Source organism: Trachypithecus francoisi, unplaced genomic scaffold, assembly GCF_009764315.1.
Source record: "Trachypithecus francoisi isolate TF-2019V2 unplaced genomic scaffold, Tfra_2.0 Lachesis_group10, whole genome shotgun sequence".
NCBI lineage: Eukaryota > Metazoa > Chordata > Mammalia > Primates > Cercopithecidae > Trachypithecus > Trachypithecus francoisi.
The window spans coordinates 128,141,418-128,165,502 of NW_022681455.1; the positions used below are offsets into that span (position 1 = coordinate 128,141,418).

General features: G+C 50.5%; 1 protein-coding gene and 1 non-coding gene across 11 annotated transcripts in view; both read right to left on the reverse strand.

The window, feature by feature from the left end:
- FBXO31 (F-box protein 31) overlaps positions 1-23,597 on the reverse strand; it is a 54,135-nt gene extending 30,538 nt beyond the window's left edge. For 2 of the 10 annotated variants that reach the window (XM_033219244.1, XM_033219241.1), the window contains exons 1-3: positions 23,184-23,597; positions 1,794-1,865; positions 571-657 (exon numbers count right to left, since the gene is read on the reverse strand). In XM_033219244.1, the coding sequence (XP_033075135.1) occupies positions 571-657; positions 1,794-1,865; positions 23,184-23,535 (511 nt within the window). In that variant the 5' untranslated portion in view covers positions 23,536-23,597. Of the gene's footprint in view, positions 1-570; positions 658-1,793; positions 1,866-3,158; positions 3,717-10,821; positions 11,000-23,183 lie in introns of those variants that run through there. The other 8 variants (XM_033219240.1, XM_033219245.1, XM_033219248.1 and 5 more) reach the window with 8 other exon arrangements.
- A 214-nt stretch (positions 23,598-23,811) lies between these two features.
- On the reverse strand, positions 23,812-23,884 carry TRNAM-CAU. The gene has a single exon. It is a non-coding gene; the product is annotated as a tRNA-Met (tRNA).
- Between the last annotated feature and the right edge of the window lie 201 nt (positions 23,885-24,085).

Genomic DNA, 24,085 nt, shown 5'->3' on the forward strand with positions numbered 1-24,085 from the left:
AGGTTGCAGCAAGCTCAGATTGTGACACTGCACTCCAGCTTGGGTGATAATGAGACTGTCTCCAAAAAAAGAAAAAAAAAAAAGGAGTCCACTGTTGCTACTTGTACTTGTCTGTTGAGAGTATATGCATATGTGATTTTTAATTCACATAGGCTATTAAAATGTGACTAATAAAACTCAGAAGTCAACTATTCATATTTCACTGTAGAATAAAAGTTCTAAAGCTTCTACTGTTCATTCCTCTCTGCTTCGGCATGAATTTTCGCAGTAGCTCCTCAATAAATGATAAATGTGAAAACGTGCATTAAAGTGATTTCGACTGGTACTACCCAGAAACCACTGCAGAAAGGTGACCCAAATGTGGCCTGGGTCCAACCCACAGGTGTGATCTCTGTCACAGCCGAACCAGAGCCACGCTGCGGCAAGTGAACGTGAAAGGATGACAAAAAGCCAAGAGGTCTGCTTGCTCCAGGACCAAAGCTGTCCCATGTGTGAATAAGGGGGCCCTCCCCATGCAGTTCTTGGCCGTGCTGGCTGCCACAAAAGCCAAAGCTCGCAGGAGGTACATACGGCAGGTGTAAACGTCTCTGTACGCCATGTGCTCATAATCAGGGAGAATTTTCACAAAACGTCCCGACTTCACACGAGGGTTTATACCTGAACAGACACAGCAGGGAAAGGGCTAAGGATGGCTCCTTTTCAGGACTGTGCGGACAGCGTGCATGCGACCCAGTGCCCGCCCCTCACCAGTGCGATACAATCCCCTCATGTTTACGCAGCCACCCAGGGCACAGGGAGGCGGCTCTGAGAAACCTGCTGGAGAGAACACTGTGACACGTTTTCCTTCCATAAGTGATGCCACCAGAAACTCACGGTGGCAGCAACCTTGGGAATCCTTTCCACATTCAATCACGCTCCTCCCGCGGCCAGCACACGCTAGGCAGGCCCCGGGCCACAGCTCACCAGGGCTCAGGAGGTGGGAGGGCAGGTGTCCTGGCCGGCGAGCATATGAGATGACTGTCTTTGAGATGATATGGCCCAAGTGGCTTAAGAAACTCAAAGAGCATCTGCCTTGCAGAAATGAAAAAGAAAAAAGAAAAGAAGCTCAAAGAACAGTCAGAAGATGAAAACTTGTGGTATGAGACACGCATAGAAAGCCTCTGACCATCAAAAAAAGCCAAGAGTTTCATCCAATGAGCAAGAAATGGGAAAGCCCCTGGCACTGAAGAAACACCTGTGGGAAGACAGCCTGGGGCCGAGGAGCCTCTGCCTGCTCGGTGAATGTCACAGGTGACTCCGGAAAGCGGGGGAGCCAGAGAAACATGAAACGCGGCTGGGAGGCTCAGCCTGCCCACAGAACACCGAAGGTAAGCAGAACTTCAGAAGGGGGGCCGCCTCTCCGTACCTGGGGGCTTGGACGGAAGGCACCACAGCTGCATTTCCCAGTCACCATAGGCAGTCCCATCCTGAAGGCTGGAGGCCCAGAAACCAGAGAAACAGGCAGCTCCAGGAGCACCCAAGTCGCTCTGGTGCTGCCTACATTTCTCAGCTCTAAAGGGCCTCTATGCCTAATAAAAGACACTAGTATCCAGAATGGGAGAACGGAGAACAGAGTGTCCCCTCCCTCAATTTTAGCGCTGTTACTACCAGTGCTGTATTCAAAATGTGACTGTAAGATGGTTTCTGAGAAAACAAAAGTATGGACTAAATCACTTTTATTATTTATCATTGATGTGTACTGTCTGCTTCTGGTAGGAAGTTAATCATGGATGATAACAAATAGATTCACTCACGCTTCGCGTAGACGTCCCGACAAGACACGCCTGTGATCTCCAACTTCCGCAAGTTTTCACAAACACCGTACTCTGTAACAAGAAACATTTGCAGAAATTTAAGATCAACAAGTCCTAATGAGACAGACATGGGCAGGCTGCTGACGGCTGGCAAGGGAGGTGCACACCTAGCCTCAGCCCCATCTCCAGAGTACATCCGTCACTGTGGAGATTTCACTGATTTCTCCACATTCAGTCAACACCCTTGTTCACCAATGAAGACATTATTCTCTTTTAGTCAATGTCACCCTTTACAAAATAATAATCTGCATTGTCTATTCTAACAAGCTCGAGAAGCCTAACCACAGAAACCAACATCAGACAATCCCTAGTTTATGAACAAGGTGAGGCAGAATTCAGTTGTCTGGACACAGTGCCATGTTTCCATGGAAACAAGGTCACCACTGGTGTTAGGGTCCAGACGGTGCCAGAGGCCAGTCCACCCCATATACTTCCCTGTGCTGCCTGTGTGTTCAACTCAGCCCGAGGCCAGGAGGGGATCGTGCAAGACATGGGGGAAGGGGTGAACACTGTCCCTTCTCCACTGGCTAGCCTTGGCCAGGGCCCAGTGAAGGGCTCCTGGACACCTCCCCCCTCCCCTGTCCTCACATCCTCACCTGCTGACAGCACCCTCCTCTCTGTCCCCTACTCCCACCCCACCACAGCTTCACTTTTCACAATCACCAACACCCAGCACATCCCAAGCAAAATCCCAGGTCCTTCAGCTTGGGTCTCCGCAAGTCTTTGAAAGGAAAGACCACCAGGGGCTAATCCACACAACCACAGAACTGCACATGGGCCAAGGGCTGCCACTGGCGATACCTGCATTCTGAGCTTTCCACATGCTGTGTACCATGCCAAGTCATGCTGGGCATCACCTCACGGCATCCTACAGCAGGCCCATGAGAGAAGCACCACTGTCGTCTCCACTTTCTCAACAGAGAAAACAAGTGTGGAGAAGTGGCGTGACTCCACAAAGGAACTCGAGCTTATGGTCAGCTGGGACCAAAAATTGAAGCCTAGATCAAAAAGCTTCCTTCCCAGTGAGAATGTGGCAGGGGCACAACACAGGAGACAGGACGGGGTGGCTGGGTCTCCACACGGACCACTGCGGCTCACACTGACTGTGTTATGCCCTGTGCAGGCGTGAGAGCCTGACAGTGACCTTGAAGGTCAGGACCCTGCCCTGTGGCAGAGAGGGAAACCGGGGCCCAGTGAGGTTGGTGGCCATCAGAGCTCACTCAGCAGTCATGATACAGGAACAAAGTAAAAAACAGAACCAAAGTACTGCCCCCCATCACGTGCCTTTTGATAAGCCCTACTCACCCGGAGGCCTCGTCCCTTCTTGTCAGTAACACGGATGCTATTACCCCAAATCCTTCTCTAACTGAAAGCACTGACAGTACTCAAAGTAAAGCTCGAGAAGCAGACAAGGAGGAGACAGCAGTTGAGACGAGGTAGCTGCTACTCAGCAAACCTCTTTCCAGTGGAGCCGTGCAGGCTCCTGCCTTGACAGCATGTCCCCTGCCTCCACTTCCGAACCCCAGGCTCCCGGATGGCCTGCGTCTCCTCTCAGGAGGCCTGCGGGTCCCCCTTAGTGGGAGGATCTGGGAAACCACATCCTAAATCCAGTAGGCTCCAGTGAGGCGTGCCCAGAGTGGGTCCCCGAACGAACACACCCAGCGAGGAGATGCATTTTAGTTCTTTGGAGAAAGAAACAGGAATGACAAGAGTGAGTCACTGCAGAGTTCCCGCAGAGCCCAGGGAGCTGCTGATCCCGGATCTAGGCCAGGGCTGCCCCGATGGAAACACAAGGTGAGCCACAAAGAGCATCGACATTTCCTAGCAGCCACATCACAAAGGGAACAGTTAAACAGGTCAAATTCATGCTTATATTTTATTTAACTCAATATAACCAATTATTATCATTTCAACATGTAGTCACTATTGAGTTATCTTTTTTTTAGAGGTGGGGGGGGTCTCACTATTTTGCCCAGGCTGTAGTGTAGTGGCTACAGGTAAAACATACACACATACATACATTGATTGACGGATGGATGGATGAATGGATGGATGGACGGATGGAGTCTCACTCTGTTACCCAGGCTGGAATGCAGTGGTGCAATCTCAGGTCACTGCAACCTCCGCCTCCCAGGTTCAAGTGATTCTCCTACCTCACCCTCCTGAGTAGCTGGGACTACAGGCGCACAACACCATGCTGGGCTAATTTTTGTATTTTTAGTAGAGATGGGGTTTCAATTCACCATGTTGGCCAGGCTGGTCTCCAACTCCTGACCACAAGTGATCCGGCCTCCCAGAGTGCTAGGATTACAGGAGTGAGCCACTGTGCATGGCCAGAGTTTAAACATTTACTTATCAATTACTTTGTTGTTATGACCAGGGGAGTCAGGGACCCCTGTCTTCACTGCAAACAGGTCTGGGGACCAGGACCTTTGTCTTCCCTTCAGTCAGGGCCAGGGATGAGGAGCTGAGATGCAGCATGAAGCAGCCCAGGAGCTGCTCCGACAACCATCCAGGCTGACTCCTGCTAATAATGACAGAGAAAAATCCAACACCAGGTGGGAGTTACAAATAAAACAAAAGCCGGATGTGGTGGCTCAGCCTGTCATCCCAGCACTTTGGGAGGCTGAGGTGGGCGGATCACCTGAGGTCGGGGGTTCGAGACCAGCCTGACCATCATGGAGAAACCCCATCTCTACTAAAAATACAAAATTAGCCGGGCATAGTGGTGCATGCCTGTTATCCCAGCTACTCGGGGGGCTGAGGCAGGAGAATCGCTTGAACCCGGGAGGCGGAGGTTGTGGTGAGCCGAGATCGCGCCACTGCACTCCAGCCTGGGCAACAAAAGGAAGACTCTGCCTCAAAAAAAAAAAAAAAAAACACCAACACCGGCTCATCTCCTTTGCCTCATGGTCTATGGGCCTCCTGGGTGACTTGGGGCATCTGACGCTTGCCTGCCAAGCAGGACCAAGGAGTGGTAAGAATTTCTTCAGTGAAAATTTGTCAATGATAGAATGATAATGAGGAAAATTCTGCAATTGCCTCCAGAGAATTTTGTTTTAGACGAGCTCTCCAACTGTCCAAGGTGACTGGCTAGAATGGCAGGAATCTATAGGTTTTAATGAAAATGTCTTGCTACACGGTGAAGTGCTACAGGGAAATCAAAGAATGACCAGAGAAGCGCACAGGGACTCTGTGAGAGCCTGCTGAGAGGGACTCTCAGCAAAACCAGCACTGAGCTGTGGATGACAAAGGCAAACGATAAAAAAAGACAGTCTGTGCTACAAATAACGGGAGCAGCGTCTTCATTTTTCATCTGTCAGTTAAAGGAACTGGACTGGATCATCTGTAAACTCCCCCTTCCAAGCTGTCAACAGCCTACGATTCTAGTTGGAGAAAAAAGAATATTCACCAGCAAATGTTTACAAATGCGAGGGGGAAGGGGACAGGTGCTGACGCAGAGCAAGGACGGGAAGGGCAGGGCTGGCGGGGTGAGAGCTGTGGCCGCAGGCTGGCAGCCGCCCCACCTCCTGTTCCATTACAATCTTATTTCGGTTATGTTGATACAACACAGTCTGTCCTTCCAAGTGATCACAGGAGTCCAGTTATTTCTGTCAAGTCAGCCAACCAGGAAGGGGCTGCAGACAAAGTGCGGCAACAGGGACTCCACCAGGCCGCAGAGCTCATCCCGCAAGGCGCCTCACCACACAGGAGGGCTGACCCCCGGGAAACGTGTCACCAGGACACAGCTCGAAGCTCAAAAGGGGCCTGTGTGCTCTATGCAGCTGCTAGACTCTGCCCTGAACAATCACAGGGCACCTAGTGAGCACTCAAGCAGCCGAGAGGCCCTGGATGGCCAGGTGTGCAGTGGGGAGGCACAGGGGGTGCACCAGGACGCAGCCAGACCTAGGCCAGTTCACGCTGACTCCTCTCCATTACCAGAAGTCCAGGGAGCACCTGTCAGTGTGGAAGTCAGAATGCTCAGGCCAAATACCGAGATCAACTAACTATTCAGGTTGAGCCAGAGGCCTGGGCGGGGACATCTAACTGCCCACCCATCAGACTGAGGGACCTGTCACCCCAGGCCACAGCCTTCCAGAATGCAGTACAACCACTAGTTATGACTTATCAGCTACAGTGAACTCTGGGAGGAACTCCCACAACTAGCACCATCATGTAGTTTCACTTCGCAGATTACAAAACATTTTACCTGGTGGCTCACGCCTGTAATCTCAGCACTTTGGGAGGCCAGGGCAGGCAGATTACCTGAGCTCAGGAGTTCGAGACCAGCCTGGGCAACATGGCGAGAGCCCATCTCTACAAAGAATACAAAAATTAGCCAGGCATTGTGGCACACGCCTATGGTCCCCGCTACTCAGGAGGCTGAGGTGGGAAGATCATCTGAGTCCAGGAGGTGGAGGCTGCAGTGGGCCAAGATAATACCACTGCAATCCAGCCTGAGTGACAGAGCAAGACCCCGTCTCTTAAATATATAGATCTATAGATATATCAGGCAGACCACCCAATAATTACAGCATTTTCTGTGAGGATATAAGGGTCTTTGCAGTGATGACAGAAGGAGAAAACCAATTTGCTTTAAGGTGAGATTCAACCTAGGAGTAGAGGGAGGTAAACAGAGGCAGGTGGAATGAATCTCTGGGCCAGGCCAAGGGGTCAGGATTTCTGCTGCAGGCGGAGGGGAGCCTCAAAACGCTCCTCTGCAGGGGCAGTGAGCTCCCTGGCAAGGCAGTGGCTCTCAACCCCTCAGACCAATCCCACTCCTTAAAACAAATACTTACTAACACCTCCTAGATCCTCATGAAAGCAAAGAAACGATTCTATACACAACTGTAAACAATTAACATTGCCCTAATTGTAACAGGAAGGAATACAGAAATCCATCAAGGTGCGTTTTGCCACGTGAGGCTCAGGTGAGACTTCAGCAGAGCCTGGCTGCTCTGGGCGTGGTCCAAGGACCTGCAGCACAGCATCCCTGGGAGCCCAGCAGGGAGTCCCAGGCCCCACCCGGACCCATTGAATCAGCATCAGCATCTCAGCAAGATACCTGGGATGGCTGGAGGAGCCCTGCACAGGCTGCTAACATCTCTGCCCATGCAGCCCACCATATTCAGCACTGCCATGGCAACATGCATTTCCAAACAGCTTCCGGGAAAGTTCTGAGCAAAATACAGTTTTCTCTTAGTTGACAGTATATGAAAAAACTATATGAAAAACGCTGGGTGTAGGCCAGGCACGGTGGTTCACACCTGTAATCCCAGCACCTTGGGAGGCCGGGCAGATTACTTGAGGTCAGGAGTTCAAGAACAGCCTGGCCAACATGGTGAAACCCCGTCTCTACTGAAAATACAAAAATTAGCCGGGTGTGGCGGCGGGAGCCTGTAATCCCAGCTACTCAGGAGGCTGAAGCAAGAGAATCACTTGAATCCAGGAGGTGGAGGTTGCCATGAGTCAAGATTGCGCCACTGCATTCCAGCCTGGGCGACAGTGAGACTCCAACTCAAAAACACAAAACAAAAAACCAATTGGTCAACGTCACCAAAACCAACCAGAGTCTAACAAACTGTCACAGCCCAGAGGAGGCAGAGGAGGTGCGAGGACTAAATGCCACGAGGGCTCCCAGACAGGATTCTGGGACAGGAAAAGGATGTGAGTGAAAACTGCGGCAATCTGAATCAAGTGCAGGCGTCGTCAAGGATAACAGATCACTATCGGTCCATTAACTGTGACAAATATGCCACACTAACAGAAGATGCTCACAGCTGGGGAAACCAGAGCATATGGGAACTCTCTGCCCTTCCTTGCAATTTTTTAATAAATCCTATAATATTTAGTTTATTTAGGGGAAAAAAGGCTCCCTCCTAGGAGGCAACACCCATGGCTGTGGTGGCAAGGACCCAGGCAGAGGTGAACACAGCAGGCAGGATCAGGGCAGAGCAGAGGCCTGGAAACGCCCAGACAGAGTGCGAAGGGCCCTGAGCACCCCAGGTGTGGGAGAGCCGGCAGGGCAGAGCTGGGAGGCAGAGGGAGGCATGGGAGGGTCACCTGGAAACAGCCAGGGAGCAGGACTGGAAAGCCAGCTTCCAGGAAAGGAGTGGGCACAGAGATTGCCACTGAGGACAAACGGGAAAATATTTATGTACCACAGTTGCTGGAATAAAACTGAACAAAAGAGCTCCAGCCAACAGGATCATCCACAATGGGCTGCTACATGGAGAGAGCAGAGGCTGAGGGCAGACAGGCCAGCTGCTGGGAGTGTGATGTACACTCTTCTGCAAAGACAGGGGCACACATATCAAGGGACAGATGGAGCACTCTCTGGCGACCTCCAAAACAGCAATGTGGAAAATAAAAAAGAACCAACAGGACAGGCACAAGGGGCTCACACGTGTAATCCCAGCACTTTGGGAGGCCAAGGCAGGAGGCTTGCTTGAACCCAGGAGTTCAAGACCAATCTGAGCAACACAGTGAGACCCCATCTCTATAAATGTTTTTTAAAAAATGAGCCAGGTGCAGTGGCACACCTCTAACACCAGCACTTTGAGAGGTTGATGTGGGAGGACTTCTTGAGCCCAGGAGTTCAAGGTCGCTGTGAGTGACAAGCCACTGCACTCCAGCCTGGGCAACACAGTGAGACTCTGTCTAAACAAAAAAAAGAAAGAAAAAAGAAAAAAAACAGAAAGAAATATGATGTTTGTGAATCCAAAGCAGGGATAAAATGATACTTGCATGTAACACAGGTTGTCAATCTGAGGGACTGTGGCTTGTCAGTATCTTTGCAGATCACTCGCCCTCAGACCAGCTCAGCAGGTCACACTCACTGAAGTCAGGAAATAATAACAACTGGCCTAGCTGCTGTCACTGAACCGAGCTCCGCACCAACCCCACCCACTGAACCACACCAAGATTCCCGGGGGGTTCTGCCAGTGTCCTGATCATCAGGTGGCTCTTCCTCTGGCTGACCTGCTCTCACTGAGCCGAGCTCCACACCACCCCTGCAAACCACTGGAGCACATCAAGATTCCCAGGGGCAGGGGGCGGTTCTGCCAGTGCCCTGATGATCAGGTGGCTTTTCCTGAGACCCACCAGTCAGCTGTCACTATTTCCTCTGACTCTCCATAAATACTCTGTCCTCTTCTCACACAAATGATGCACTTCAAATTCGTTAGTTACTGCATAATGAGACTGGAGGTTCAGTTTGCTGTGTGGTTTAAAGGACAGCCCCTTTCCAGGTTCCAGATGCCACTAGTGCACATGACACCTCACCGACAAAGCAGTCTGGACGGAGGGTGCCTCTCCTCTGATACTACGCATTTTCGTAGTTGCCTTAACACTGCAGGCAAGATGCTCTGATTCCCTGCGCCCATGGCTAGATGGGCGGACACTGGAAAACTCACCCATTTGTGCTTGTTGTTTATGCTGCCTGAAGTCATAGGCCAGTCCTCTGCAAGCCATCAACACTGTTCCTGAGGCAGTTTATCTTTGCTCAGATTGCTGAAGGCTGGTGACTTAGTTTCATGAATTTTCACTGAACCCAGAGCATCCCCTAACCTGACAGAAACAATGCATTTAGCCTTTTATTAACTGCTTGGACTTCTGAATGAGTCCAAGGTTTTTAGCTAGGATAGCCACATCGACAGAGCCCAGGGCCACCATCATTCTCTGGATACCTCACCAGCAAATGCACTGCTAATACCCAGTAGGAGATGAACTCCAGACTTTGATAAAGCATCCACAAAAATGCCATTAAAATTCAGAAGAAAAGCAAAACCATGTGCACAGTGCTAATGAATACAACAATCCTTAGTGGGTTTTTCCCGCTGTCATCAAAGGTCACGACAAATGAACCAGAGGAGAATAAATGTCATTCTGACCCAACTGCTCCTGTAAGGAATTTTCCACATGATGAAAAAAGTATTTTAAAACACACGGATTAAGAACAATTACACATCCTTTTATGCTTCTACAAACCTTCTCATAAGTCATCAAGGGAAACTGCCCTTAATACAGCTTTCAGGCCAGTGTCCTTTCCAGCAACCACACACCCTTCCTTCCAGAAAGAATGGCAAGTGTTAACTCCCACCCTGCTGCACAGATCCAACCCAACTCCAGACGGCCAGCACGACCTGTGCTGCCTACCCGCTTCCAGGCAACAGGTTCAGTGTTGCAGGCTGTTAACGCAGTGTCCTCGCTAAAAGTTTCCTTAGTAATCTACTTCCTTTTTTTTTTTTTTTTTGCCTTTATAAGAGGAAGTGTTCTTGGTAATTATTTACCTTAATAGTTTCAGAAAGAGGAACAGATAACCTCAGTTCAACATGACTGGCAGTTGGCAAAATCTTGCAAAGCAGCTGTTCTGATTGCTAAGGAATTAATTTAGATGCTTTCTTTGTTTTTTATTTGTCTTTTTGACTCTTGCTGCCCAGGCTGGAGTGCAGTGGCGCCGTCTCAGTTCACTGCAACCTCCACCTCCCAAGTTCAAGCGAGTCTCCTGCCTCCGCCTCCCGAGTAGCTGGGATTTCAGGTGCCCGCCACCACACCTGACCAATTTTTGTATTTTCAGTAGAGACGGGGTTTCACCATGCCTCAAACTCCTGACCTCAAGTGACCTGCCTGCCTTGGCCTCCCAAAGTGCCAGGATTACAGGCGTGAACCACTGCACCCGGCCTTTATTATTTTTCTTTTTTATTTGTTTCACTTGCTCATGTGAGAGGAAATTTTCTGATTGGAATACTTGAAATGGCAATTTAGTTTTGTTATCATGGTAAAAATAAACATAAAAGCTACCATTTTACCCACTGTTGACTGTACGGCTCAGGGACACTAAGTACCTTCATATCGCTGTGCGGCCGCCTCCGCCATCCACGCGTAGAACCTTTTCACCTTCCCAAACAAACTCTGTCCCCACTGAGCAGCACCTCCACATTTCCCCAGCCCCTTCCTCGGCACCCACCATCCTGCTTTCTGTCTCTCTGCTGTTGACTACTCCAAGGCGCCTCCTCTGAGTGGAACCACGCCGTACTTGTCCTCTGGTGACTGTTTATTTCACTAAGCATAATGTCCTTCAGCTCCGCGCATCACCAGGATCTCCTTCCTTTTTAAGAACGGATCGCGTTCCACCCTGCGGGGACCACACCGTGTTCATCCGTTCATTCATGGATGGGCACTCGGGATGCCTCCGCCTTTTGGCTACTGTGAACAAAACTGCTCCGGACAGAGGTGTCAAAATGTCTGAGTCCCTTCCTTTCTTTTTTTGGGGGGGTATATACCCAGAAGGAGAATGGCTAGATCACGAGGTATTTCTAAGTTTAAATTTTTTAGGAATTGTAATACTGTTTTCCACAGTATGACCATTGTTCACAAATTTCTCTTGTTTTTGAGACAGGGTCTCACTTTGTCACCCAGATGACAGAATGAGACTCCATCTCAAAAATAAATAAGAAACATTTAAAAAAAAAAAAAAGCTATTTAAAAGCTGTTTTGCCAAGGGGAACAAAACAGCCCAGTGACCTGACCTGAGTCCAGCTACACTGAAGCTGCGTCCTCTTGTGACTCAACTGCCAGGGGTCACCAACCTCTGCACATGGTCTTCTTGTCCAACAGAGCTCACTGCTGAGTGGTGGCCCTTACTGGAAACCCCATCCCTGCAGCACAGGCCCAAATGGGGCCTGCATCTAGTCCGTCTCTCTGGCGGGAGTGGTTTGGAAGAGCCCTTACTGTCCCCTTCCCACTCTCCCCTCCCTCTCAGGGGCCCGGGGAAGACTCATCTGCTTCATGAGCACCCCCAAACCCTGGGAAGGGAAGATGAAGAGGACTGGAGGTGCACCCTGGCCAGCATGGCCAAGCCCGCACTCAGCACACTGGGACAGGAGGGACAGGGACACAGAGAGTCACTATTCTGTGCTCGGCACTGGCACTAGGGGGGACTGCAGTAAGAAGGCACTTGGCATCACCCTCGCAAAAGCACCACTTGAGAAAGGCACCACGCTAAGAGGCCGTCTGGGGCAACTTGGCAGGTGCCTGAGCAAGGAGAGAACTTCGCCCAGCCCCAGGGCACCCAACACCAGGGACTGCAGTCGGCACTGCAGATTTCAGCTGCAAGGGCTGCGCCAGCCACCAACCGCCAGACCCAGGGGAATAGGAGCCTGTGGGTGGGGATGACTGAGGAGCCAGTGGGGTGACCCCGGGCATGCAGGCGGGGAATCCAAGGGAGAGGGCCCTGTGGAACAGGCAGAGGCAGACGCCGTGGCCCCTGCGACACTGCCGGGCCTCAGCTTCCCTTGAGGAGAGGGAAGCTGGGAGCAGAGGGGGCGGCAAGTGCTGAGGGACCTGCTGGCTGGTGACCTACCCGCTTTACACTCAGTTTTCCAAATAAAACCAAAAGACGACACTGATTGGAAAGACTGCGTTTGTGTTTGCGCTAAATTAGGGGATAATTACAATCCGTTGGAAATATGGCTTAAATTCTTCTGCTTCTGAGGCTAAAAAGGAAGTTAAGGCACAGGAAATGAGCTGGCGGTGGCAGAGGGGACGTGCTCCCAGGCTCCAAGAACAGCGCTCCAACTGCAGCCCGGCACTCCCCAACACTCCCAGCTCTGCAGCCACCAGCTTGACTGCATGGAAAACTTGCTGTTTTTAAATAATGCAGCAGATGTGCAAACACTACCGCGGCCAGCTTGTGCACAGCCCCCAGGCGTCTCCTATCAAACACCAGAGTATGTAGGTGCTAATGAGGTGACCACTGAGCCGGTGTGCCTCCTGCTCAAACAGTCTCATCCCTGCAATGACAGTCTCCATGTGGACAGGAGCCTTGAGAAGCCTGGCGCCTCCAGCCAGGCCTTACGCCCCTCCTCTAGCACCCACGACAGGCACCCACTGGCCAAGGAGCCCCCTCTCGCTGAGATGCAGTGGTCATCCCCGATACCACTCCTTCCCAAAGGGCACAAACAATCACTCGGTGACGCTGTTCGCAACCCTTCTGTGAGTCTGACTCTACAATCCTATCACCCAGGACCTTCCTGAGACTTCAGACGTGTCCTCTTCCTCCACGCATGCCAGGAAGGCCTGATGAGTCCTGGCTAATTCTCTCCATTACCCCGGTGGCCAGGGATGGTGTCGCTGTCAAAGGACGCTGACCCAGAAAGGGGAAAGACAGTAGAGACACACTTGTTTTTTGAGAGGACACTTGTTCCGCTCCAAGATCCCAAGATGTCCTGTGTGTACATGCCCTTTCCAGTCAGAAAGACAAACCCCAGACCCTCAGATTCATCATGTCATCGCATTACACACAGAATCAGTGAGTGTGCAGCGCCAGGACCTCTAGAAACCAATCAGTTCTCCTGGGCAAGTCGGCAAGGAGCAACCTGTAGCTTGTGCCAACGTCCTATAAGTTAGAATGCCTTAACCGTCTGGGAATGAAGCCCAGCTGGTTTTAGCCTTATTTTACTCCATCTTAAACAGCCCCTAATGGGCGGGCGCGGTGGCTCACGCCTGTAATCCCAGCACTCTGGGAGGCCGAGGCGGGCAGATCACGAGGTCAGGAGATCGAGACCATCCTGGCTCACACGGTGAAACCCTGTCTCTACTAAAAATACAAAAAATTGCTGGGCGTGGTGGCGGGTGCCTGTAGTCCCAGCTACTCTGGGGGCTTAGGCAGGAGAATGGCATGAACCCAGGAGGCAGAGCTTGCAGTGAGCCGAGATAGCACCACTGCACTCCAGCCTGGGCGACAGAGCAAGACTCCATCTAAAATATATATATACATACACACACACACACACACACACACACACACATATTCCTGAAGCCAAACTTTTTTTTTTTTTTTTTTTTTGAGATGGGGGCTCACTTTGTCTTCCAGGCTAGAGTGCAGCGGTATGAACAAGCTCACTGCAGCCTAGACTTCCTGGGCACAAGCAATCCTCCAGCCTCCCTCAGCCTCCAGAGTAGCTGGGACTACAGGTGTGCGCCACCATGCCCTAAAGCCAAGTTTTAAACCACTAACTTCACCCTTTAACTTCTTCCCGAGATGACCCCTCCAGTTTCAGCCATGTTTAATCACAGCCATAGTTCTCATGTTGTGCATCAGCAAATCAAAAGAGAACAGAGGCCGGGCGTGGTGGCTCAAGCCTGTAATCCCAGCACTTTGGGAGGCCGAGACGGGCGGATCACGAGGTCAGGAGATCAAGACCATCCTGGCTAACACAGTGAAACCCCGTCTCTACTAAAAAATACAAAAAAACTAGCCGGGCGAAGTGGCGGGCGCCTGTAGTCCCAGCTACTCGGGAGGCTGAGGCAGGAGAATGGCGTGAACCCGGGAGGCGGAGCTTGCAGTGAGCTGAGATCCGGCCACTGCACTCCAACCTGGGCGACAGAGCAAGACTCCGTCTCAAAAAAAAAAAGAGAACAGAAATAGCACTTTCTTCTGCATTCAAAAACAACATTAAATACTGGCTTTAAATTTCCCATTTTTATCCTACAGATCAGACAGTACAGATGCTTTTCAACTTGTGACAGGATTACATCCCAATAAACCCACTGTAAATATGAAGGCCAGGCATGGTGGTTCACGCCTGTAATGCCGGCACTTTGGGAGTCCAAGGCAGGAGGTTCCTTTGAAGCTAGGAGTTCCAGACCAGCCTGGGCAACACAGTGAGACCCCATCTCTACAGAAAATACAAAAAATGTGGCCAGGCGTGGTGGCACATGCCTATAGTCCCAACAACTTGACACAGGCTGAGGCAGGAGGATTCCTCGAGCCCAGGAGGTCAAAGTTGCTGTGAGCCATGATCACACTACTACACTCCAGCCTGAGCAGAGTGGGGCCCTGTCTCAAAAAAAAAAAAAAAAAAAGGGAGGAAAACGTGTTAAGTTGAAAATGCATTGACTACTTGACTACTCCTAACCTACGCCACATCACAGCTTAGCTTAGCCCACCTTAAATGGGCCCAGAACACTTAACTTAGCCTACAGCTACGCAAAATCATCGAAAATCACTTTATTGTATAACAAAGCGTTGACTATCTCGTGATTTATTGGGGGCTGCACTGAAAGTGGAAACAGAATGGCTGCATGGGTATGCGCAGCTGTTTCTGCCGAATGCGTTATCGCTCTCGTGCCAGCCGAACAGTCCTAAGTCCGACTGTCTGTATACGAAAAGGGTATTTCTAGCGACGATGAAATTTAGACCCACCCTAGGCTTACAATGGACAAAAATGTTGTACAAATATTATTCCACGTAACATTAAAGGATTTACCATTCACAGAGGAAATGTCAAGCTATGAATTCTAAGTTCAAAACCGGGCACCGTAGGGACCATGCTGGCTAGTGGGCCTCGCTCTCCGGAGTTCAGGGAGGAGTATGCGCCTGCGTCATTCCTGTTTTTAAATGTAATCTTTTGTTATTATTTGAATGCTTTGATTCAGAATGATGCTCTGAATTTCCAAAGCATATCAGCTTTAGGCAGACTTCATGAAGTAGCTCACAAATGAACAGTGCCAGCCAGGCGTGGTGGCTCAAGCCTGTAATCCCAACACTTTGAGAGGCCGGGGCAGGCAGATCACCTGAGGTCAGGAGTTCAAGCCCAGCCTGGCCAACATAGTGAAACCCTGGCTCTACAAAAAATACAAAAATTAGCTGGGCACGGTGGTGCGCCTTTGTGATCCCAGCTACTTGGGAGGCTGAGGCAGAGAATTGCTTGAACCCAGGAGGTGGGGGTTGCAGTGAGCCGAGATCACGCCACTGCCCTCCAGCCTGGGCAACAGAGTGAGACTCTGTCTCAAATAAGAAATAAATAAATAAATGAACAGTGCCAAAATGGGCTGGCATTTCATAACACATCAACTAAACAGTCAACGACTAACCAAAACAAGCCCAGGCAGGGCCAAAGCAAGACAGGCAGCCAGCCCCTGCCCCAGCACCCCAGAAAGTGAGGACTTCCTTAGAGTCCTCAGGCAACGAGCTGCCAGAGGCCAAGAGGGCGACACATCAAAGAAGGGCCCCGCACCCACCCTGCCAGGCCCTGCAGGCTGGAGTAGGTTTGGTTTTGTTTCCCATCCGGAGAAGGAGCCCTTATTTGTGATCTGCCTGTCCCAGCATCAGAAGTACAGACACGGCTTTCAGTGGGAACTCCCTTCACCTGCCCAAAGAAACACTATTAGAAAAGATTTAACCCACCAGCTCCAAGCTGCCCCTGCCACCACCGTTAGCCTGAGTCACTCCACTTCCTGACATGCAGGGGCCAGAGAGGCCACAGTAGTATAAAAATAACCAACTTACTATTGCCAACAGGACACTGGAAATCTTCAGCTTCTCACTAACCAAACATATTATAAATAACCACCTCATTTCCAGTTGCCAGTGTATTCCCCCTGCCCCCTACTGCCAAAGCATCCTATCCCTTTAGAAAGAGCCTTAAACACGCAAGCCTCACCCACACCCTAAAGTCAGTCATGGCCCAAAATTCTCTGAAGCATTAAAAGACAGGCAGAGGTTCCCTTTTTCCCACTCCCATTTTTGTTGCTTGTTTTCTGTTCTAGAAAACTTAGTTTTCTTTTTTTTTTTTTTTTTTTTGAGACAGAGTCTTGCTCTGTCGCCCAGGCTGGAGTGCAGTGGTGTGATCTTGGCTCACTGTAACCTCTGCCTCCAAGGTTCAAGCTATTCTCCTGCCTCAGTCTCCCAAGTAGCTGGGATTACAGGCGTGAGCAACCACGCCCAGCTAATTTTTGTATTTTTAATAGAGACAGGGTTTCACCATGTTGGCCAGGCTGGTCTCGAACTCCTGACCTCAAAAGATCTGCCCGTCTTGGCCTCCTAAAGTGCTGGGATTACAGGTATAAGACACCTCACCCGACCCCATTATTAAATTATAGAAAGTATTCAACATCTGTGAAAAGAAGAAAATAAATACAGAAAGCACACAAGTAAACACTGGCTGGTAAACACAGAAATCAGCCTCACTCACCACCCCTCAAGACACTAAAAACTGGAGCCACCCTTATACCCCTGCCAGGATGCCAGGTGGGCAAGGACCATGCACCTCCCAGGCAGCCCAAGCTCTGCTCCTGCTCACAAGGCTGGGGCCCACTCTGTTTCTCACTTGAACTGGCCTGCCCTTGACCTTATCAGCATCCACCATAATCAAATGTTAGGAAAGATGAAGTTTTGGGGCTCAGAGAACTAAGACCAGATCTGTCTCATATATGACTATTCCTATCTGTATTTCCAAACACAATTAGACTAACAAAGTAAGACACCTGTAATACCACACAGGCTTGCCCACGGTCTGATGCCTGACCTAAATGAGGTGCAATTAAAGCTGCCACAGTGAACTCGTGAAACTGAAAATCTAGCTGTCTACCATGTTCGTTAACTTTGGGGTGTAAACTGATCACTTAAGCATGGAGTTTGAAATCTATAATTTTGATTAAAGTTGGAAATTTTAGGCTGGGCACGGTGGCTCATGCCAGTAATCCCAGCACTTTGGGAGGCCAAGGCAGGCAGATCACTTGAGCCCAGAAGTTCCAGACCAGCCTGGGCAACACGGTAAAAATCTGTCTCTACAAAAAAATACAAAAGTTAGCCAGGCGTGTTGGCACGTGCCTATAGTCTCAGCTACTCAGGAGGCGAGGATCACTTACGCCTGAGAAGTCAAGGGCTGTAGTGAGCCGTGATCGCGCCACTACACTCCAACCTGGGTGACATCACGAGGGAGACCCTGTCCCAAAAAAAAGTTGGAAATTTTGCCAAAGTCACTATAAATGAAGTTGAAAAGCAAATGACTGTAAACAATGAGGAAATGTTTTGCAATATATTAAACAGGCCAGATACAGTGGCTCACACCTGTAATCTCAGTACTTTAGGAGGCCTAGACGGGCGGATCACTTGAGTCCAGGAGTTCAAGACCAGCAGGGGCAACACAGTGAGACCCCATCTCTACAAAATAATACAAAAAAATTAGCTGGGTGTGGTGGTGCACACCTGTACTCCCAGCTTCTTGGGAGGCTGAGGTGGGAGGATCACTTGAGCCCGGGAGGCTGAGGCTGTAGTGAGCTGTGGTTGCACCACTACACTCTAGCCTGGGTGACAGAAGGAGACCCAGTCTCAAAAAAAAAAGAAAAGAAAGAAAAAAAAGAAAAAACATGTATATGAAAAAAAAAAAAGAAAAAAGAAGAAATCTAGGCTGGGCACAGTGGCTCACACCTGTAATCCCAGCATTTTGGGAGCCCGAGGCAGGCAGATTACCTGAGGTTGGGAGTTCAAGACCAGCCTGACCAACATGGAGAAACCCCCGTCTCTACTAAAAATACAAAAAATTAGCCAAGCATGGTGGCGCACACCTGTAATCTCAGTTATTCGGGAGGCTGAGGCAGGAGAACTGCTTGAACCTGGAAGGCAGAGGTCGCGATGAGCCAAGATCGTGCCATTGCACTGCAGCCTTGGCAACAAGAGCAAAACTCCATCTCAAAAAAAAAAAAAAGAAAAAAAGAAATCTATCCAGGTTACAGAAATAAAACCCACAAATCAAAGAAACAGTAATAGGAAAAAAGGAGCAAAAATTAAAGATAAACACATAAAATAAATCCAAATGGTCAATAAATATATTTTTTAAATGTGTACCTTCACCAGTTATCAGGCAAATGCAAAATAAAATGCCACAAAATAAAAATGCAAAATAAATGGTTAATAAAATTCACCCAAACTGGTATCTATTTTTAAAGAGGAATCATTGAGAATTCAGCAGAATTACAGAATTCACTGGATTAAATGAGAAGCTTAAAATGCTGGGAAGACACACAGCAGCTACTGTGCGATACTGCATCCGGGCAGTTAAGTTTCTCCTTCTGTGACTTGCCTATCCATGGCCTGGTGACAGGCGTACAAAGAAGGGAAATCACTCTGGGAAGCATCTAGCAAAAGTGCTTATCTCACCCCCGCCTACCCCAGCAACACCACTCCTGGATATAATCCTCAGAGAAATGTTAAAATATATATGCATCCAAACATATGAGAGTGTTCACTGCCACACTGCAAGCAGTGAAAAAATAAAAATAAGCAAAAGAACTCTGTGACCACTCAGAGTTATGAACCATCACATACCTTTTTTTTTTTTTGAGATGGAGTCTCACTCTTATACCCCAGGCTGGAGTGCAATGGCGTGATCTTGGCTCACTGCAACCTCCACCTCCCAGGTTCAAGCAATTATCTGCAGGAGATTAGAGTGGTGGGAAAAACTATAGGGAAAGGATGCAAACCTTCTGAAAGGTGGGAAGGTTTTGCAGAGCCCCGAGAGAGAATAGCTGAAGACAGCTGTACTATAACCCTGAGGCAGAGGGCATGGAGTAGATACAGGGAGTGTGGAGGAATTTATCTTAAACACGCTTTTTTACTTATGTTGACCAGTAACTGACCTTTGATTATCAGCACATGATGTTCCCTGAAAGGGGAGCAACAAATGTTAATTACCTGCAGGCTGTGTTTGCTCCAGGTTTTCCGCATTGTGCCTGCACTGAATAAAAGCAAGCAGCTCCAGCTTCTCAGGGCTGCTCTCTGGCCACTAGAGCCACGAAGTCACCTAGCTGCTCTTATACTGCATACCTGTGTCTGAGTACTCATTTCATCCATCAGCTAGGGCCTGCGGGACAGACCCGCCAATTCTTTCGCCTTGGCCTCCAGAGCAGCTGGGATTACAGACGCCCACCACCACACCTAGCTAATTTTTGAATTTTTAGTAGAGACAGGGTTTCACCATGTTGGCCAGGCTGGTCTCCAACTCCTAACCGTGGGTGATCTGCCCGACTTGGCCTCCCAAAGTGCTGGAATTACAGGTGCAAGCCACCACGCCCGGCCTGCATATCATTCAAAAAGACAGAACTAAACTGCAATGTATTAACATGAATAGAACTTAAAAATACAACTTGGGCCGCGGCACTCCAGCCTGGGTGACAGAGCTAGACTCTGCTCAAAAAAAAAAAAAGGCCAGCCACGGGGGCTCACACCTGTAATCCCAACATTTTGGGAAACCAAGGCAGGCAGATCATGAGGTCAGGAGATCAAGACCAGCCTGGCCAACACGGTGAAACCCCATCTCTACTAAAAATACAAAAATTAGCCGGGCATGTCGGTGGGCGCCTGTAGTCCCAACTACTTGGGAGGCTGAGGCAGGAGAATCGCTTGAACTCAGGAGGCAGAGGTTGCAGGGAGTCGAGAACGCACCACTGAACTCCAGCCTGGTGACAGAGCGAGACTCCGTCTCAAAAAAAAAAAAAAAAACAAAAAGACAAAGGAACCAAAAGCAAATATGACAAAAGATTTAAGTCATTGGGGATGGCTGGAAATATGCTTGGTTTATCATTTTTGTTGCGACAGGCAGGGTCTCACTCTGTCACCCGGACTGGAGTGCAGTAGCCTGATCACAGCTCACTGCAGCCTCAACCACCCCAGGGTCAGGTGATCCTCTCACGTCAGCCTTCCACAAGCATGCACCACCATGCCAGGCTAACTTTTGTATTTTTTGTAGAGATGGGGGTTTCGCCATGTTGCCCGGGCTGGTCTTGAGCTCCTGGGCTCAAGTGATCGGCTGGCCTTGGCCTGCCAAAGTGTGTCTTTAATGTCTCAAAATGAAAATTCTCATGTTAGCAGGTCACCTGGGTGAACAAGATGCTTTCATTCTACATCACGGTGTCTGGTGTCCCAGGACGGCTGCGCTGAGAACCACAGCCGTGGGAAAGAAAGGATTGAAGGGTTCTGTCTGTCTCCAGTGGCTTTCTACATCTCCATTAGGACTTTTCATATTTCTGTTGGCAATTCTAAGAATTTATTCTGAGCTGTAATTCCGGTTTTTCTATAGTATACCTTTGACTTTTTGATTACACAAAAAACTGTCTGTTATCCGTCTGCTGAGCCATATACACCTTACAGTTTCCCAGGCAAACCCCCCAGAGGTCACCACACAGGTCTGGCTGCTTGATGGAGAAACTTCAAACCACAACGACACATCCATGGGGAATCTGAGTCTTATAGCTACACAAAGTGCAAATCAGAGCAAATGGGTAGACTTTACAGGGAAAGAGAAAATGGAACTGCCTCAATTTTAAATGGAACTCACTTTTAAAATGTAAAAAGAACTTTACTTTCCATGTACATGACAAAAATTTAGTATTACTAAAACTCAGTTCTCACAATTTGTAAGACAAAAATAGACACCTTAAGAGAAAAAAAGACCAAAAAAGACACAAATAGGGAATTCGCAAAAAAGCACAAGAAAAATAGCCAAGAATCCACATCTACCAGCTACCACTGGGGGAGAAGGCTTCGCATGCATCACCTCATTCACCCTCCAAGTGCCTGCGGGAGCAGCACTTCCCATTCATGCTCCCAATAGGACTTGGGAAGGTGAAGCGGCTTGTCCAGATCTCACAGAAGATAAACGGAGCCTGGGCTGCAGCCCAAGTTGGCTGACTCCAAATGTGGGGCCTTGACCATTAAACAACAAAAATAAAATGACGATCTCTACTGCCCAGGACTTGGAGAAAGGGATCTTCTCATGCAGACCTCCTTGGGGTGCAAACTCAAAGAGCCCCACAACAGGTTGCGAAGGTTTTATCAACGTGCAGTCCTGCAAACCCACAATCCCACTTGAGGAAGCGCACCCTACCCACCGGCGGGAGGGCTCACACCTGTAATCCCAACTCTTTGGGAGGCTAAGGCGGGCGAATCATGAGGTCAGGAGTTTGAGACCATCCTGGGCAACACACAGAAATCCCCGTCTCTACTAAAAATACAAAAATCAGCCAGGCCTGGTGGCACGCGCCTGTAGTCCCAGCTACTCCCAGGCTGAAGCGGGATAATCACTTGAACCTGGGAGGCGGAGAACTGCAGTGAGCCAAGACCGCGCCACTGCACTCCAGCCTGGGTGACAGAGTGAGACTTCGTCTCAAAAAACAAACAAACAGGAAAAAAAAAAAAAAAACACGAAGGAAGTGCACCCTACCAGGACAATCTCAGAAGTTCCCAAGGATACATGTCAATCTCCTAAATTTCTATAAAATGCACAAAGCAGTCTTCAAAGCACTGTTTATGCATGGAAAAAAATGCAGACTTCAAAGCTTATCAGAGAGGGCAGGGTCTGTGCTATATTGCAGGCAGTGAAATACTATGTAGCACTGTTTATACTACACTGTCTCTAATATATATGGTATTATATCCTTTAGGGGAGAACGTACACATGACTCTGAAAGGTTTTTTAAAATGTTAAAGAGTTTATCTTTGACTGCTGGGGTCTCTGATGGTTTTATTCCTTTTGCTGTTCTGCATCGTTCAAATGTTTTCTAATCTGTCCTTTTTACCTAAATACGAGCTGCTTGAACATCCAAGAGCTGTCAACCTTTAAACAGAGAGAGCCTTGAACTCCAGATTAAATACACACCTCCTCCTGTGATCTGTTACATCCAATATTGCTGTAGGCAAAAGTCCAGCCTGCACCGCTGTGATCCATCTGTCTCTCTACGCCCCCACCATCAGGAGCCCCCGACACTGGGCTTCCTCTGCTCCCCTAATTTTTTTTGTTGCTGTTGTTTGAGACGGAGTCTCACTCTGTCGCCCAGGCTGGAGTGCAATGGCCTGGATCGTGGCTCAACGCATCCGCCTCACGGGTTCAAGCTATTCTTCTGCCCCAGCCTTCCGAGTAGCTGGGATTACAGGCGCCCGCTAAAAAGCACGGCTAATTTTTGAATGTTTTTTTAAGTAGAGACGGGGTTTTACCATCTTCGCAAGGATGGTCTCGAAATCCTGACCTCAGGTGATCCGCCAGCCTCGGTCTCCCAAAGTGTTGAGATTACAGGCGTGAAACCGCGCCCGGCCTGCTCCCGATTTCTTCAAGTTCACCTCGTCTCTGGTAGGGGCCAGCGAGGCACCCTCGGCTAGTCTCCAAGGCAGGGGCAGAGGAGGCGGCCCCCAGGCGTCAGCTTAGGCCCGACCCAGACCAAGGGGGACCGCAACCCCAGCTCCCGGCATGGCCTCGGCCCAGTGGTGTCCTGTGCATGATGTCTGGGCCTCTTCAATGCCTCCCTGACGCCCTCAACCCCTCCCTAGCCCTATCTGCCTCACCCTGGACCCCCCGGACCCTCCCTAACACCCTCAAATACCTCCACGGCTCCCTCAACGTGGCGGCACCGCGGCTGCTCCCCACCCACACCCGAAACACCACACCGCCGGGCCCCGCGCCCATCTGGTGGCCCCGACCCGGGGCCACCGCCACCGCCCCTGCCAGGTCCGAGGCCTCCACCCGGCCGGGACCGCCGCCCCCGCGCGCTCACCCTCGCGGCAACGCCTCCTCCAGATGGTATCGGTGTGCAGGATGCGCCGGAACTTAGTGCAGACCTGGGCCAAGCTGGGTAGGTCGGTGCCCGGCAGCGACGCGAAGATCTCCACCAGCAGCTCGGGCGGCAGCTCCAGCAGCGAGCAGCGCGGGGGCGGCGACGAGGGGCCCGCGCACAAGCCGCCCCCCACCCCGGCCAGCACCGCCGCGCTCGCCTCGATGCGCTCCTCTTCGGGGTCTGTGTCCGGCTCACTGTCGGCCGCCGCCGTCTCGGCCGGGCCCCGGCGCTGCTGGCGGCGCCGGCATCCGCGCGACGGGCCCACGCCGCAGAGGCGAGCGCACACCGCCATGCCGCCCAGTGACGGCCACTGCCGCCGCCTCTGCGCACGCTCCAGCGCTGCCCCGCCCCGCCAGCGCCGAGCCACGGCCCCACCGCAGAGCCCGCCCCGCCCCCTGGAGAGCCCAGCCCCGCCCCTAGCTGGAGCCCCGCCCCGGCCGCACCACCCCTCCCCGCGGGGCGGTGACCTCTGAGACCTCGCGCGGTTGCCATTCCCTCCGGCAAGAGGGCGCCGCCCGTGGCGGGGACGGGAAAAGAAAGTGGTGATGCCGGGTGCAAAACGTGAAGCTGCCCCGTGTGAGGTTCGAACTCACGACCTTCAGATTATGAGACTGACGCGCTGCCTACTGCGCTAACGAGGCTGCTCAACCGCCCCTCCGCGCCGCAGCCTTTGTGGAGAGAAGAGTCGCCCCCAGTGCCCGCGCGCCCCACTTCCGGCACCCGAAACTGTGCCCCGCCTGCCGGTGAGTAGGAAGATGCGTTTTACAACCTCCAAATACAGAGACAGCAGCCAGAACCCCAAAGGGTGTCTAGAAACCCTTTTGTCCATCGAAACAACGGGC